This window comes from Oncorhynchus gorbuscha, linkage group LG06 (genome assembly GCF_021184085.1).
Source record: "Oncorhynchus gorbuscha isolate QuinsamMale2020 ecotype Even-year linkage group LG06, OgorEven_v1.0, whole genome shotgun sequence".
Classification (NCBI taxonomy): Eukaryota; Metazoa; Chordata; class Actinopteri; order Salmoniformes; family Salmonidae; genus Oncorhynchus; species Oncorhynchus gorbuscha.
The window spans coordinates 27,284,256-27,302,935 of NC_060178.1; the positions used below are offsets into that span (position 1 = coordinate 27,284,256).

The following is an 18,680-nucleotide window of genomic DNA, read 5'->3' on the forward strand; positions in this document are numbered from 1 at the left end:
TCAGCTCCAGTTTCTCTGCTGTGAGAAGGGAAAATAAGAAACTCTCCCATTAGGAGCCTGTCCCTCTTAGCCAAGTGAGTGTAAAAAAAAGCTGATGGGATATAAAGCCCAGGACGAACAATGGGCCTGCTAGTTGTGACAGCTGTTTGTCTGTCCTGTCTGTGTGGACACCCCCGCACCGCTCCGTCACATCCTCCAGTCCTATCCTTTCCTGTCCTGTCCTCTCCTCAGCTTTCAGACACAGCTGTACATCTTGCCTGGAGCCAGGGATTGAATTTCTTCACTTGTGAAAGCTCTACCATATACATGTCTCCGTCCCCAGCGTTTGTCATAAGCCATTTGATACATAGCCGGATAGAGGGGAAGCAGGTCCAAATCGTTCATGTCACAATCTCCCTGAAGACAGAGGAACAAAAGCTGTGACTAGAGTTTTAAACAAACATGTTATTGTCTGTGCATTCTGAAACAGGTTATGCCTTAGACTGCTGCGCCAATCAGGAGCCCTCTTAGATGAGTCCAACTTATTTTTTAAAGCATGGTAAAGTTATTAATTACACTTTGGATGGTGTATCAATACACCCAGTCACTACAAAGATACAGGTGTCCTTCCTAACTTAGTTGCCGAAGAGGAGAAGGAAAACGCTCAGGGATTCCACCATGAGGCCAATGGTTACCTTAAAACCGTTAACTTTATGTCTGGAATACAAAGCGTTATGTTTGGGGCAAATCCAACAGAACACATTAGTGAGTACCACTCTCCATATTTTCAAACATGGTGGTGACTGCATCATGTTATGGGTATGCTTGTCATCGGCAAGGACTAGGGAGTTTTTTTGGGGGGATAAAAAGAAACGGAATAGAGTTAAGCACAGGCAAAATCCTAGTGGAAAATTTAGTCTGCTTTCCAACAGAAACTGGGAGAGAAATGTATCTTTCAGCAGGACAATAACTTAAAACACAAGGCCAAATATACACTGGAGTTGCTTACCAAGACGACATTGACTGTTCCTGAGTGTCCTAGTTACAGTTTTGACTTAAATCGGCTTGAAAATCTATGTCAATACTTGAAAATGGCTGTCTAGCAATGATCAACAACCAACTTGACAGAGCTTGATTGAATTATTTTCAAAAGAATAATGTGCAAATATTGTACAATGCAGGTGTGCAAATCTCTTAGAGATTTCCCAGAAAGACGCAGCTGTAATCACTGCCAAATTCTAACATGTATCACTCAGGGGTGTGAATACTGTAAATTAGATATTTCTGTATTTCAATTTCAACACATGTCAAAAAACATATTTTGACTTTGTCATTATGGGGTATTGTGTGTAGATTAAGATTTTTTTAATTCAATTACATTTTTCAAGGACAAAATGTACATATATTTCAGTATTTTTGTTGTTCTAGTGGAGACATTAACATTAGCAATCTCCCCAAAAAATGTTTTCAGGAAAATGTTTTTATATTTTTATTTGATTTTTTTATTTATATATTTTTCTCACATATATAATTTTAAAGTATGCGCTTAGATGTCTGTAATAGAATACATATGGCAAAGACGAACGCAGGCCTCCAGAGTGGCGCAGTGGTCTAAGGTACTGCATTTCAGTGATAGCCACTAGAAATCCTTGTTAAGGTCCAGGCTCTGTTGCAGCCTGCCGCAAACGGGAGACCCATGCGGTGGCGCGCAATTGGCTCAGCGTCGTCCGGGTTAGAGGAGGGTTTGGCCGGTAAGGATGTTCCTGTCCCATTGTGCACTAGTGACTCCTGTGGTGGACCGGGCACAATGCACGCTGACACGGATGCCAGGTGTACGGTGTTTCTGTGAAGCAGACATTGTGTTAAGAAGCAGAGCGGTTTGGCAGAGTTGTGTTTCGGAGGACCTTTACCTCTCCCGGGTCTAAATGGGAGTTGCAGCAATGAAATAAGACTGTAACTACCAATTGGGGAGGGAAAGGGAATAATAAATAATAAAAGACAAATGCAGATATATATATTTTTTTACATTGGTGGGGGTGCCAAGATGGAGGTATGGGGGCTTCAACAATGCGTCCCCTATCAGTCATCTAGTGTATCATTTAAATAATTGTGTACTGCCAAGACACCAGGAAATCAGCTCCTAGTGATTTAAATGTTGGAAATCTGTTCCCAATTATTCCCACGCATAATAGAGAGACATATGTGTACTTTTATTTATATATCTTCTCTTTATTGTTGGACACAAAGGACTGTAAAATCACCAGGAAATCAACTCAATGATTTTAATTTCGGAAATCTGTTCCCAATTATTCCCACGCATAATAGAGAAACATATGCGACTGTAAACAAATAATAATCATTCAAAATGATTGATCGGATTTATATAGAACTTTTCTACCAACTGAGGTACTCAAAGTGCTTTACATAGTAGGGGGAAATGTGTAGCACCAACCTCAGTGATGCACAGTGACCATTTTTGTGCCAAAATGCACACCACGCATCAGCTATCAGGTGGAAAGGTGATATATGCCAATTAGGAATGAGGGGGATGATTAGGTTGCCATGATGAAATGTGGCCAGGTTTGGAATTTAGCCATGACACAAAGGGTGAACACCCCTACTCTTACAATAAGCGCCATGGGATTTTGAACGACAACAGAGAGTCAGGACACCCGTTTTAACGTGCCATCAGCAAGACGGCACCCTACGCAGGACAAGGTTCCCAAATGTAATCAAGGTTTGAAAGGATTATGTTTTAGTCAAATATGATATATGTTTAGGCTTCTTACGGTTCATTTGCAGTCTAAAAAACATTTGTTCTATTATGTTTCGGCCCCTCAACCATCCTTTCAAGAATAAATTGGGTCCGTGGCTGAGTCTAGTTGATGATCCCTGCCTTAAACAGTTCCTTTTCCCTCTGACCTCTATCTGCACATGTCTGTTCTTTAAAAGCTAATGGATACTGATGAGTCAACCACTATTACCACCAAATCACACATTTCTTGGTTGCAAACCACTGCCGGATTTGCAAGTTTGTGTGTCTGTGAGAAATAGCAACCGCGAGTGGGAGATTCATTGCATTATATTATGGTTGCTGTGGACAGAACAATAATAAAGAAAAAAGCATCTAAACCTCACTTCATTATACTAATGTCATGATGTTGCCCTCTTTGAGTACAGCGAGCACCATCCCCCGCTCTCTGCTTCTACAACCAGACTGCTGTGGTCAGAGTTCGTCAATTCCTGAGAAGACATTTACATTACATTTAAGTCATTTAGCAGACACTCTTATCCAGAGCGACTTACAAATTGGTGCATTCACCTTATGACATCCAGTGGAACAGTCACTTCACAATAGTGCATCTAAATCTTAAAGGGGGGGTGAGAAGGATTACTTATCCTATCCTAGGTATTCCTTAAAGAGGTGGGGTTTCAGGTGTCTCCGGAAGGTGGTGATTGACTCCGCTGTCCTGGCGTCGTGAGGGAGTTTGTTCCACCATTGGGGGGCCAGAGCAGCGAACATGGACACACAGTTATAGAGAGTTGTTTTTCATGGAGACAAAGGAAATCCTTCCACCTCACGTACGAACAAATTTCATGTTCCAGAGAAAGTGTAAAAGATCGGTGAAGAATCCAGTTACGAACTGGTCCGTTTGTCACAACTTGAGAAGCTCAAGAGAGACGGTGTGGCCACATTACCATAACGCTGTTTATATAATAGCCTCAGATATGAGGTTTACATCTAATTGTTGTATAAGATGAATGAGTGAGTATCATACTGTTTGTATAATTGGGTAATATGATTGTGGACTGTTTAATGAAGAAAAATACAATTCCCTTTTGATTTGAACTAAATCAGAGGACCGCCCCTGAGCTCAGTCTGGGTCAGACATCCTGGGACAGCCCTCTTCTGCCATTCCAAATAAAACCCAACTTTGAGAAATGATCAGCAGACCAAGCTTACCTCAATTACGAGATGGCTAAAGGTTGTAGAATATTTTAACCATACCACGTGGTTAAACTCTTAGCCTATCGATACCGACAGAATAAGAACAAGTCTTGGATATTAATTACTAGTTTGCTGCTAGGAATTCGGTATCATTGAACGTGAAGAACGACAACCCCCGAAAAATTCATTCTATAACGAATGTCACTTTGAACTATCCCCTCTAACCAAGACACAGAGAGAGAGAGGGAGAGAGACGGACAATTCTACAAAATACTTTTCACCAGCGATCAAGACGACACACTGAGCGTAAATATATATATTGATTGCAATTGTTTCCGAATGAGTGAGAGTTCATGTGTAAAGGATTAGCATTTTAATTTTTATAATTAACTCTGTAGTGACTTCTTTGTAAAAATAAAACACTCCCCTTTTGTCAAACAAGCAGCCATGCCGGTTCAGCCCACTAGGGCACATTCTATCATTTAATGTAACCATATTTACTGTTTGTTTATGCATTTCTGTGAATTACTTAGTTATTAATAAATAAATGATTTAAGACAATTGATGTATGGATGAGTCATAGTGAAGACTGGGTTCGTGCAGATAACCAACAATTTATGACGTTTGGAATAAGACTAACATGAGGTAAAATAAATACATCATTAATCAGAAGACTATTGATCAGATATGAAAATATCTGAAAGGTTATATTGGGAAATTATAACTATGTAATCTGAATACTTTCCTTGGTGCCCCAACTCCCTCGCTAATTACAGTTACATGATTATTCAGTTTAATCGAGTAACTAATTACAGAAAATCTTTGATAAAAACGAAGTCTTCAGTTTAATGATAGTAAAGACACGACACTAAAAATGAATGAAATTAAACCTACAAGCGATTTATCTACAAACTCTATCAAGTCCCCCCATAGTGGTGGCTTGTACATAAACTGAGATTGGGGCATACTGTCGTCATGCTATAGACTGTTTCATGTGAAATATACTGGTCATTCTGTATTCATGATAACAGACTGCCAGACCTGATGTCACACATGCTTGACTGGGAGCTGATATGTGCTCTGATTTACTATCAGTCAGAAAGCAGATGTCTTCTACCATCCAGGTCCATGAATCATTCAACTCTCTCTGTACGTTCAAAGTGGAGAAAACACGATACAGTTGTCAACCTGTCTTGCTGTCAGTGCTGGAAAGTGGAAAGTGTTCACTAAGAGTAATACAATTATATGAAATGCTAGATTGATACATCTGGAAGCTGACATCATTTAGCAAGGGCCAGTAACTGACAGGTGAGGTAAGAAACTACTGCCAAATACAGTCATCTAAACTGGAATAGAAAACCCCTCTGAACATTGCATTAAATACCTAGTGTAGTCAAGATGCTGTGTTTTATATCATACTGTACAATAGCTGATGAAACTAACACTGTAAAAGTGTGAAAATAATTGTAGCAGTTACATTTCCTTGTAGTTGTTGGTTGAAAATACAATCTACACATGACCTTTTAATCAGCAGGTTTGCATGGGCAGGAGTTTCAGCTTTCCATGGTGACGTCACCCTGAGGTAAATTGGTTAACAAACTAATAATAAAGGGAGTTCCAAAACTTTCTGCCAATAACAGCTAGTTTTCAGTTTCTCTCCCCACTCAGACCACTTACAGACTGTCCTAGCAATTTGAGGAAATTAGCAAAGTGATCTCATAAGCAGACAGTTTTTTCCTCACACTTTATGATTCATTTTATATTCAATTTACATTGCTATTGTGACATTAAGCTCTACAAGTCCAAGCCTTTGGGATAGGGGGTTATACTAATATAACATATGGAATTGTTTAAAGATGGACATACCATGGATCATTTAGCTATTTGATTTAGAGTTTTAGGACCCCTGTTGGTATAAAATAATTATATTGAAAAATGATTTGATAAAATGTTGAATTTGGACTGCTTAGTTTGTAGACCTAACCGTTTGGATGCTACAGACGTTTTCATGATGTCTCCTGGTCTGACAAACAGCGCTGTAGCTATGCCACTTTCCACCGCAGATGCAGAAGGCCAACATAGGCAGATGCAGTGTATTGAGAAGCAGCCCATACAGACCTTAAAAAGACGGATTTTGATATACATTAGTTTCAATCAACTTCAGTGGGTTAAGGGCTCAATTTTAAAACCCTTACACAATGGTACATTTTAGCACTTTGCGGTGGACCTATAGGTCGGGGCTGTGTCAGAAATATTTTTGCTATTTTCACAGAGGGAATTATGAAAACAGTAGCTGCTGGTGGCGTGAAAGGACTGGGTTTTGATGAATAAATAAGTTGTAGGTGTCAAGGCTTGACCCCTCAATGGCCAATCAGAACGTGCTCCATGCTTCAAGTTGTGTATGTACAGTCTATTCGGTAAGGCATTGTCATCAACTCCAATTTCAAAGTTAGTCCATTATAGGCTAGTTTGTTAACTTCTTCGAGATAGGGGGCGCTCTTTAAATTTTTGGATAAAAAACGTTCCCGTTTTAAACAAGATATTTTGTCACGAAAAGATGCTCGACTATGCATGTAATTGACAGCTTTGGAAAGAAAGAACTCTGACGTTTCCAAAACTGCCAAAGATATTATCTGTGAGTGCCCCAGAACTAATGCGACAGGCGAAACCAAGATGAAGTTTCATACAGGAAATGCCCCAGATTCTGAAGGCGCTGTGTTCCAATGTCTCCTTATATGGCTGTGAATGCGCCAGGAATGAGCCTGCCCTTTCTGTCGTTTCCCCAAGGTGTCTGCAGCATTGTGACGTATTTGTAGGCATATCATTGGAAGATTGACCATAAGAGACTACATTTACCAGGTGTCCGCCCTGTGTCCTGTGTCGAAATTATTGCGTAATCTCTTGGTCCATGCGCGTTCCATTTCTTCAGAGGAGAAAGTCAACTGCCACGAAGGATTTATCATCGATAGATATGTGAAAAACACCTTGAGGATTGATTCTAAACATCGTTTGCCATGTTTCTGTCGATATTATGGAGTTAATTTGGAAAAAAGTTTGCGTTTAATGACTTAATTTTCGTTTTTTTTCTTACCCAAACGTGATGAAGAAAACGGAGCGATTTGTCAACACAAATAATCTTTTTGTAAAAACTGAACATTTGCTATCTAACTGAGAGTCTCCTCATTGAAAACATCTGAAGTTCTTCAAAGGTAAATGATTTTATTTGAATGCTTTTCTGGTTTTTGTGAAAATGTTGCATGCTGAATGCCAGGCATAATCCTATGCTAGGCTATCAATACTGTTACACAAATGCTTGTTTAGCTATGGTTCAAAAGCATATTTTGAAAATCTGAGATAACAGTGTTGTTAACAAAAGGCTAAGCTTGAGAGCTAGCATATTGATTTCATTTCATTTGCGATTTTCATGAATAGTTAACATTGTGTTATGCTAATGAGCTTGTGGATAGATTTACACAATCCTGGATACAGGTTTTTTTCGTAGCTAAACGTGACGCAGAAAACGGAGCGATTTGTCCTAAACAAATAATATTTTTGTAAAAACTGAACATTTGCTATCTAACTGAGAGTCTCCTCATTGAAAACATCTGAAGTTCTTCAAAGGTAAATGATTTTATTTGAATGCTTTTCTGGTTTTTGTGAAAATGTTGCCTGCTGAATGCTAACGCTAAATGCGACGCTAAATGCTATGCTAGCTATCAATACTGTTACACAAATGCTGGCTAAAGTAATGATAGAAATGGGATGTCCGCTCACTGTTGCGGCTCCTAAACACATTATTTTAATTCATCTTCAGTGATTCGTTTCTTATGTTTCTAAATACAAGGGTTATATGAGCATATAGGCACTGTGCGTCACGGCTGGATAGGTTGCGCTTCCTTTCTCAAATCCATGTCATTACCATCTGTGTTACCGCTAAGACCTGCTTTTCGTTGGTCTTAAATGTCACAATTTGTGATCCATGAAATTGTCCCTTTGCACTAGTTTTTAAAGACACACCTCAAATATTACCACCCCTCCCACCTCAGTGCAGGAGAGCTGATGTTAGACAGGTAAATTGCCAAACCTGGTGCAAGGGGTGGAAAATGGCAGAACACCAGTTTCTACATGGCGAAATTGCCAACTAACGTGAGTTTGACACTTGCGCTGCCTTAGCGCCAGCCAAAGATAGAGTCCTAAAAGTACAAGACTTGGTATCAAGAGACTGGAATGCACTCACCAGGCACATATCACTGAAAATAATGCCATGTAAAACCTGAAGAGGAAAATGTATCAATATACACAGTGTGAGAAGACAAATGTTTGAGTAGAGTAGTAATCATGTATCTCAAAGGTTAGATTAGACAGGTCATTTAGGGGGGGAATTAGGCCAGATAAGATGGAGTCTACGGAGAAAGTCAACAGTGTAACAGGCAGAGAGGATGTGTGAGGTTGGGGGAGATGGGCACTGTGGGGGAGGAGACATTATCAGGGCATGGCTCCACAGAAATTAGCTCCACAGCTACAGTCTCTCTCCCACCCCACCCTACCCTACCCTATCCCTCTCCTCTCCTCCTTTTCCTCTCCTCCTTTCAGCAGAGAGCTGGGCCTTATTCAGCACTGCAAGCCTGCACTCATTAATATTGAAATGCAGAGAATCATGTAACATTCTGTAAGAACCTTGCCACCCTTTGTACTTTTGCACTATGGAATGGATTCATATTTAATCTGTGTGCAAATGTGTATGTATTGAACCAGAGTTAGCCCTGCTCTTTTCAACAGGGGTGGCAAGTAGCCTACCAGTTAAGAGCATTGGGCCAGTAACTGAAAGGTCACTGGTTCAAATCCCAGAGTTGACAGAGGTGAAAATTCCACAAGGCACTTAACCCTAATTGACCTGGATAAGAAATGTAACAGGCAGCGCTGTTAAGAAAATAAATTGTCTTCATCTTAAAGCCTCTCAAGATAATTCCTCACCCTTTTAGATCTGCAAATAACCTGTAATAACCTTTCCATTTTCCACTGCAATCATTTGCTCCAGGAGTCAAGACAGTGGAAAATGTATTCCTTTCCATTTTGTGTAAAAGCCTAAAGGTGACCTGAATTATTGTGTGTTATTTTAGTGAAAGACACAACGAGTTCTAAAGCTGTGCATCTGCAAGATTGGATTATTTCACAGACAGTGTTTTGTTCTTGGCATCTGAACTGAGAAGATGTGCCATGATATTTGCCTCAGAAATTAAATTAACTCCTTCCAGGAAATGAACATCCATCTGATAAAGTCTGATACATGTGAAATAGTCCATTAAACATGCCAATAACATTGACAAACATTCAATAATGTTGGCACCTAAAACCCTCACAAACTTTTACAAATGCACAATTGAGTGCATCCTGTCGGGCTGTATCACCGCATGGTACGGAAACTGCACCGCCCACAACCACAGACCTCACCAGAGGGTGGTGAGGTCTGCCCAACGCATCACCGGGTGCAAACTACCTGCCATAGAGGACACCTACAGCACCCGATGTCACAGGAAGGCCCAAAAGATCATCAAGGACAACAACCACCTGAGCCAATGCCTGTTCACCTTGCTATCATCCAGAAGGCAAGATCATTACAGGTGCATTAAAGCTGGGACCGAGAGACTGAAAAACAGCTTATATATCAAGGCTATCAGCCTGTTAAATAGCCACCACTAGCATATTAGAGGCTGCTGCCTATATACATAGACTTGAAATCACTGGCCACTAGTCACTTTAATAATGTTTATATATTCTGCATTACTCGTCTCATATGTATATACTGTATTCTATTTTATTCTACTGTATCTTAGTCTATGCTGCTCTGATATTGCTCATTCATATATTTATACATTCTTAATTCTTCGATTTGTGTGTATTGGGCTGTGAAATTGTTAGATATTACCTGTTAGATATTACTGCACTTTCGGTGCAAGAAACACAAGCATTTCGCTACACCCGCAATAAAACCTACTAAACACGTGTATGTGACCAATACAATTTGATTTGATTGTAATAAAACCTTTTAAAAATCAATCACATGAACTAGGCTCGTGCAATCCACCTGTCTTATTTTAGCAAGCAGCCATGAACAGGGTGTTAAAACAAGAGGGTGTTATTCAGCAGTAGTAGTTAAAAGTCCTGCAGTGTTTCAGCTGACTGAGACAGCCTACCGTACTCACCCACTCAGAACCACAATGAAATCCATGACGTTCCAGCCATTTCTTAGGTAGGAGCCTTTATGGAATACAAATCCCAATGCCACCACTTTAATCCCAGCTTCAAAGCAGAACATCCCAATGAAGTAAGGCTCTGTCTTTTCCTGTGAATAGAAAATGGACATATCAGACAACTACAGTACAAAGTGGTCATGTTAACATGAAAGGTTAAAGAATAAAGCATATGCAGTGCCAGCATTTGTGTGGGCATTTATCAAGCTTTAGGTTCATGGAAAAACACTTAAATCTGTTGAAAATTAATTACAAAAATAATGAGACATTCCCCTAAAGAAGACATATACTACAGGTCATAACAAGCAATTATTTTCCAATCCTTTCTGTTTTGCTCATTTCAAAGGCTTCTCTCAGACTCTTAAATGTGCTCAGGAAAGGGTTAATTACATTTTTCCCTCAGCAGACAGGTAAGCACTCCCATGTGCTCACAGAGGTACAATTAGCATGATCATATACATTAAAAAATATATATATACAGTTGAAGTCGGAGTCAATAAAACTTGTTTTTCAACCACTCCAGAAATTTCTTTTTAACAAACTATAATTTTGTCAAGTCGGTTAGGACACCTACTTTGTGCATGACACAAGTCATTTTTCCAACAATTGTTTACAAAAAGATTATTTCACTTATAATTGACTGAATCGTAACTCCAGTGGGTCAGAAGTTTACATACACTGAGTTGACTGTGCCTTCAAACAGCTTGGAAGACTCCAGAAAATGATGTCATGGCTTTAGAAGCTTCTGATAGGCTAATTGACATCATTTGAGTCAATTGGAGGTGGACCTGTGGATGTATTTCAAGGACTACCTTCAAACCCAGTGCCTCTTTGCTTGACATCGTGGGAAATTCAAAAGAAATCAGCCAAGACCTCAGAAATTGTAGACCTCCACAAGTCTGGTTCATCCTTGGGAGCAATTTCCAAATGCCTGAAGGTATCACGTTCATCTGTACAACCAATAGTACGCAAGTATAAACACCATGGTACCATGCAGCCATCATACAGGAAGGAGACACGTTCTGTCTTTTAGAGATGAATGCACTTTGGTGCAAAAAGTGCAAATCAATCCCAGAACAACACCAAAGGACCTTGTGAAGATGCTGGAGGAAGCAGGTACAAAAGTATCTATATCCACAGTAAAACGAGTCCTATATCGACAGAACCTGAAAGGGCACTCATCAAGGAAGAAGCCACTGCTCCAAAACTGCCATAAAAAAAGCCAGACTACAGGTTGCAACTGCACATGGTGACAACGATCGTACTTTTTGGAGAAATGTCCTCTGGTCTGATGAAACAAAAATAGAACTCTTTGGCCATAATGACCATCGTTATGTTTGGAGGAAAAAGGGGGAGGCTTGCAAGCCGAAGTACACCATCCCAACCGTACGAGGGGTGGCAGCATCATGTTGTGGGGGTGCTTTGCTGCAGGAGGGACTGGTGCACTTCACGAAATAGATGGGAGGTGGGAAAATGATGTGGACACATTGAAGCAACATCTCAAGACATCAGTCAGGAAGTTAAAGTTGGGTCTTCCAAATGGACAATGACCCCAAGCATACTTCCAAAGTTGTGGTAAAATGGCTTAAGGACAACAAAGTCAAGGTGTTGGAGTGGCCATCTCAAAGCCCTTACCTCAATCCTAAAGAAAATGTGTGGGCAGAACTGAGAAAGCGTGTGCGAGCAAGGAAGCCTACAAACCTGACTCAGTTACACCAGCTCTGTCAGGAGGAATGGGCCAAAATTCACACAACTTATTGTGGGAAACTTGTGGAAGGCTAATGTTTGACCCAAGTTAAACTATTTTAAGGGAATGCTACCAAATACTAATTGAGTGTATGTAAACTTCTGACCCACTGGGAATGTGATGAAAGAAATAAAAGCTTAAATAAATCATTCTCTCGAATATTATTCTGACATTTCACATTCTTAAAATGAAATGGTGATCCTAACTGACCTAAAACAGGGAATCTTTACTAGGATTAAATGTCAGGAATTGTGAAAACTGAGTTTAAATGTATTTGGCTAATGTATATGTAAACTTCTGACTTCAACTGTATATATACAGTCGTATGAAAAAGTTTGGGCACCCCTCTGAGGCTGCGTAATAATTTACTCTGTCGTCACAGAAAAGGATCACAGTGGCATGCCATTCATTTTCTAATAAAAGCTGAGTACTAGGGTATTGTCCAGACAAAGATTTTTAGTGTAGCAATATTAAGTTGTATGAAATTAAATCAGATGTGAAAAATAGGCTATTGCAAAAATGTGGGCACCCTTGTTACTTTGTTGATTTGAATACCTGTAACTACTTAGCACTGATTCATTGGAACACACAATTGGTTTGGTGAGCTCATTAAGCCTTGAACTTCATAGACAAGTGCATCCAATCCTGAGAAAAGGTATTTAAGGTGGACAATTGCAAGTTGTTGTTCTCTTTGACTCTCCTCTGAAGAGTGGCAACATAGGGGCCTCAAAACAACTCTCAAATGACCTGAAAATAAAGATTGTTCAACATTGTGGTTTAGAGGAAGGCTACAAAAAGCTATGTGGTCCTTCTGTAGCTCAGTTGGTAGAGCATGGTGCTTGTATAGCCAGGGTAGTGTGTTCAATTCCCGGGACCACCCATACGTAGAATGTATGCACACATGACTGTAAGTCGCTTTGGATAAAAGCGTCCGCTAAATGGCATCTATTATTATTATATTACTATCGCTGAGATAAAAAGCTGTCAGTGTCCACTGTGAGGAACATAGTGAGGAAATGGAAGACAAGAGTTCTTGTTAAGGCCAGAAGTGGCAGGCCAAGTAAAATATCGGAGAGGCAAAGGCGAAGGATGGTGAGAACGGTCAAAAACAGCCCACAGTGATGCGGAAGAAGCCTTTTCTGCACACGCCACAAACAGAGTCGCTTGAGGTATGCAAACGCACATTTGGACAAGCCAGCTTCATTTTGGAATAAGGTGCTGTGGACTTGATTGAGTTATTTGGTCATAACAAGGGACGTTATGCATGGCGGCAAAAGAACACAGCGTTCCAAGAAAAACACTTGCTACCCATAGTCAAATTTGGTGGGGGTTCCATCATGCTGTGGGGCTGTGTGGCCAGTGCCGGTACTGGGAATCTTGTTAAAGTTGAGGGTCGCATGGATTCCACTCAATATCAGCAGATTCAGCAATAATGTTGAAGAATCAGTCACAAAGTTGAAGTTACGCCGGGGCTGGATATTTCAAAGACAACGACCCAAAACACTGCTCAAAATCTACCAGGAACAAGGGGAAGAGGAACAAGTACAATGTTCTGGAATGTTCATCCCAGTCCCCAGACCTGAATATCATTGAGATGATGATTTGAAGCAGGCTGTCCATGCTCGGCAACCATCAAGCCTCACTGAACTGGAGATGTTTTGTAAGGAGGAATGGTCCAAAATACCTTCATCCAGAATCCAGACACTCATTAGAGGCTTATCGGAAGCATCTAGAGGCTGTTATTTTAGCAAAAGGAGGCTCTACTAAATATTGATGTGATTTTTCTATTGGGATGCCCAAATTTATGCACCTGTCTAATTTTGTTTTGATGCATATTGCACATTTTCTGTTAATCCAATAAACCTCATTTAACTGCTGAAATATTACTGTGTCCATCAGTTATTTGATAGATCAAAATGAAATTGCTGATCCAAACACCCAATTATTTATAAATGGAAATCATTGAAATTGTCAGGGGTGCCCAAACATTTTCATACGACTGTATATATAATAGCTGTAATAGCTATTTATCGAATGAGAACCAATTAATCCAGCTAGTTTCTCACTCTATTAAACACAACTGTAAAACTAACGAGCTGCTAACAAGTTAGAGGGGATAACTGGGACATGCCAAAACACCCATTTGATAAAATTCTATAGTATATACACTTATTTGTACTCTATTTGGTTAAAGTGTAATATTTGATGTCTGTTAAATGTGTCTTAAAGATAATAAATGATTTGGCATCATGAGGCAGTGGGGAACTCAGAGGTCCCCATTTGGAACGTTATGATCTATGCCATGGCTCAATAGGTATACTGCATTCAGAATGAATTCATACATAATGCAGGAAATGAACACAGGAACTTTTTTTATATGCCTTTCACAAAAAAATATTTTGTGAACAATTGTTTGTATTGGATCACGATGGCAATACAATCAATAAAAAAACAATACAATTTCACAAACATACCCCTGGAGCCCTACCCCATCCATAACATACCCCTGGAGCCCTACCCCATCCATAACATACCCCTGGAGCCCTACCCCATCCATAACATACCCCTGGAGCCCTACCCCATCCATAACATACCCCTGGAGCCCTACCCCATCCATAACATACCCCTGGAGCCCTACCCCATCCATAACATACCCCTGGAGCCCTACCCCATCCATAACATACCCCTGGAGCCCTACCCCATCAATAACATACCCCTGGAGCCCTACCCCATCCATAACATACCCCTGGAGCCCTACCCCATCCATAACATACCCCTGGAGCCCTACCCCATCCATAACATACCCCTGGAGCCCTACCCCATCCATAACATACCCCTGGAGCCCTACCCCATCCATAACATAACCCCATCCACCCCTGGAGCCCTACCCCATCCATAACATACCCCTGGAGCCCTACCCCATCCATAACATACCCCTGGAGCCCTACCCCATCCATAACATACCCCTGGAGCCCTACCCCATCCATAACATACCCCTGGAGCCCTACCCCATCCATAACATACCCCTGGCACACCACCCCATCTCAAACATACCCCTGGAGCCCTACCCCATCCATAACATACCCCTGGAGCCCTACCCCATCCATAACATACCCTGGAGCCCTACCCCATCCATAACATACCCCTGGAGCCCTACCCCATCCATAACATACCCCTGGAGCCATACCCCATCCATAACATACCCCTGGAGCCCTACCCCATCCATAACATACCCCTGGAGCCCTACCCCATCCATAACATACCCCTGGAGCCCTACCCCATCCATAACATACCCCTGGAGCCCTACCCCATCCATAACATACCCTGGAGCCCTACCCCATCCATAACATACCCCTGGAGCCCTACCCCATCCATAACATACCCCTGGAGCCCTACCCCATCCATAACATACCCCTGGAGCCCTACCCCATCCATAACATACCCCTGGAGCCCTACCCCATCCATAACATACCCCTGGAGCTCTACCCTATCTATAACATACCCCTGGAGCCATACCCCATCCATAACATACCCCTGGAGCCCTACCCCATCCATAACATACCCCTGGAGCCCTACCCCATCCATAACATACCCCTGGAGCCCTACCCCATCCATAACATACCCCTGGAGCCCTACCCCATCCATAACATACCCCTGGCGCCCTACCCCATCCATAACATACCCCTGGAGCCCTACCCCATCCATAACATACCCCTGGAGCCCTACCCCATCCATAACATACCCCTGGTGCACCACCCCATCCCCAATCTTAGTCAACACATAATATAAAATAACAAAAACAAATCAAATAATAACAACAAAAACTACAATAAAAACAAAATACAACTAATGTTCAAGCTAACAATGTACTCAAAAGTCATTAAACAAGATTAAGTGTTCTCGTTTTGCTGCAACTATCCAATTCTCTCCAATCTTTGGAGAAAATGTCAGATAACAATTAAATACCAAATTTCATGAATAAGGAATTGGGAGGGAAATTGTGTTTTTGAAATAAGCTTCTGCATGGATGGAGAACCCCACTGATGATGACTGACTTAAGACACAGTGTATTAGTAGATGGTTTTACTCACCAGTCTCTTAGACATGGGGGTCTTGTCCTCTCCGGGCAGGTGCTGCTCCAGGGCCAGGACGATACAGTTGGCGATGATGGTGGCGAGGATCATGTACTCAAACGGAGTGAAGCAACAAGTTAAGGAAGAATACTTTGTCACAATATACTTAACATAAACTCTATTCTTCTCATTTTTGTAACCTGTGAGATTACAAAACAAAGACATAATGTAGAATTTCCATCCCAAAATGAGAGAGATATCATAGTGTGCTCGAATAATCCCCAATCAGAATGACAAGGATGACAGTATCATCACACCTATCTAAAACACCCCCTTCCTACTGCCTCACATTCCTAAGACATTTGATGAAAATACCTCTCATTGATTAAATGTCAGGATGCATCTATTCTTCTTACTTCTCTGTTGGCAGGCAGACCAGTGTTAATCCAGCCTGCTGCTGAGCACCTGGCAGTGCTGTTGCTGCCTCCTCCTCTCTTCCATACAGCTGGCTGACTCACAGAGAACCTGACTGTCAGCTCCTCACAATGCCCTGATGCTGTCCATCTAGCCAGCCATGGAGAGGAGAGGGGCAGGAGACTGTTGTCCACAGTAGCTGAGGACAGTAGCAGGAGACAGGCCATAACCCTGAAAGCTGGAGGGAAAGCTGGAGGAGAGGCAAGTCTGGGTGTGCTGGGGATGTGTGGGAAGAGCAGGAGGCTGATCCTACAAAAAAGGGCACTTTACTACAAGCTTGCCAAGGAACCCCTGGTGATTGTAGGTTTAAATGTGCCACAGGGATGAGCGAACGTTGCACATTTCTCTAATTTTGTGCGTGGGCACTGGATTTATTTTGGCTGTGTGGAAAAATGATGTAGAGAATGAGGGAGCCTAAATCTCCTCAGTGGAGAGGGGGGAGGAGAGATCAATGCAAACAGAGCTGGCAGCTGGAGTTGCTGCCTGGAGGGTCACACAGGGACACCCCTTATTTTCTGAGCATTAAATAACTAAATAAACAAAAGCTCCAATACAGTAACACTTGTGACTTTCTGCTGTGATTAAATACTTCCTGGCCTGTTCTAATGGGAGCACTGAGCAAACTATATTCAACCAGGATTTATAGAAAACTCCTGTCCTCTTACATGTGCTAGAGGACAACCTACCATGATTCTCTCTGTCAGGGCCCTCCTCCACAACCACACCCTACTGTACCTCCATCCCCCAGACACAAAGAGCAGCTGCAAGAAGACCATTGACACTGCACTCAGAGAGAAAGAGAGATAGGGGGGGATAGAGAGAGGTATCCACGGCAACAGGCTCCTCTCAGCCAAAAGTCAGCGCTCACATTTAATTGGCGGCAGTCAGAGCTATCGCGACTCCCCACATGTTGCACAGCCCTCCTGACAATCAATACCAAGTCCTGCCTTATTGATTTCATTTGTGTGTAAAATCTCTTCTTCACTCAGTCAACAGTCATTTACACAAAACCATGTGTGTTTATATCATCCAATGTGAGAAGTGTGATTTCTCCAGGAATAGGTGTATCTACAGTATCGTCTTATAATTGGCCTATATTGAAGAGGGGCTGTGGAGAAACTTCTAGTTTTTTTTATCCCAATAATTCTGTTTTATCATTCATGAAATGCCTTCTGAGAAAACTGTCATTTATCCACGAAGGGGCTTTGTAATGAGGGCTCGTGGGGACGTGTGAGTCACATTGACAAGTTTGCGCTGGCTCCCGCTCTAAAACAGGTTAAAAATAGCAGTGGAGATGGAATGTGATACAGGGTGCATCTGTGCACATGTTCTTAGATTGGCTTCAAATCCTATTACACACATGGGGTAAAATAATGAATCGCTGTGGCTGAGTCAGGGTTCTCTTTCAATTACTCCTTTCAATATCTCACATGTGGGATTCACCTGAATCTCAGAAGCTCGAAAAACGAATCGCACACATCTGTCAGAGACAGACAGGTTGAGTTGCAAATGAGGTGAGCCTCTCCCCTCATGATAAGGAGCCACACACCTGCACTCTGCAAGGGGAGGCCCCTCTCTCGTCAATGGTTATCACATTGGATTATGGAAGCTATTATATTGGCCTATAATAGCAAGGGGTTACAGACTCTGGAGGGTCTAAACCTGGTTGCCTCTGCCAGGAGGCTGACATTTGGCCTCAAGTAGATCTTCCAGCAAGCCAATAATTCCAAGCACTAATCAAAATCCTCAAAGAAATTGTTAATTGACCAAAAAAACTACATTTTGCAATGACCATATCATTCTCTGGACTTGAACCCCATTGAAAGCCTGTGGTTTGAATTGAAAGTCCATAAACGCACACAAAGGATATCAAGGAGGAACGGTCTAAGATCTCCAATCTTATAGAACATTTTAGAAGAAAAAGGTTCAATATTGCTATCCTCGCTAGGGGAGCGTGCTAGAGTAAGTTTTAAGTTCCTCGGCGTACACATCACAGACAAACTGAATTGGTCCGCCCACACAGACAGCATCGTGAAGAAGGCGCAGCAGCGCCTCTTCAACCTCGGGAGGCTGAAGAAATTCGGCTTGTCACCAAAAGCACTCACAAACCTCTACAGATGCACAATCGAGAGCATCCTGTCGGGCTGTATCACCGCCTGGTATGGCAACTGCTCCGCCCACAACCGTAAGGCTAGATTACTTGTTGG

The 18,680-nt window shown here is 41.7% G+C and overlaps 1 protein-coding gene across 1 annotated transcript in view; it reads right to left on the reverse strand.

The window, feature by feature from the left end:
• Positions 1–16,116, reverse strand: part of LOC124037780 (voltage-dependent R-type calcium channel subunit alpha-1E-like) — a 93,394-nt gene extending 77,278 nt beyond the window's left edge. The window contains exons 1-2 of the mRNA XM_046352826.1: positions 16,018–16,116; positions 10,132–10,271 (exon numbers count right to left, since the gene is read on the reverse strand). Of these exons, the coding sequence (XP_046208782.1) occupies positions 10,132–10,271; positions 16,018–16,110 (233 nt within the window). The 5' untranslated portion in view covers positions 16,111–16,116. The remainder of the gene's footprint in view (positions 1–10,131; positions 10,272–16,017) is intronic.
• Positions 16,117–18,680: the final 2,564 nt, after the last annotated feature.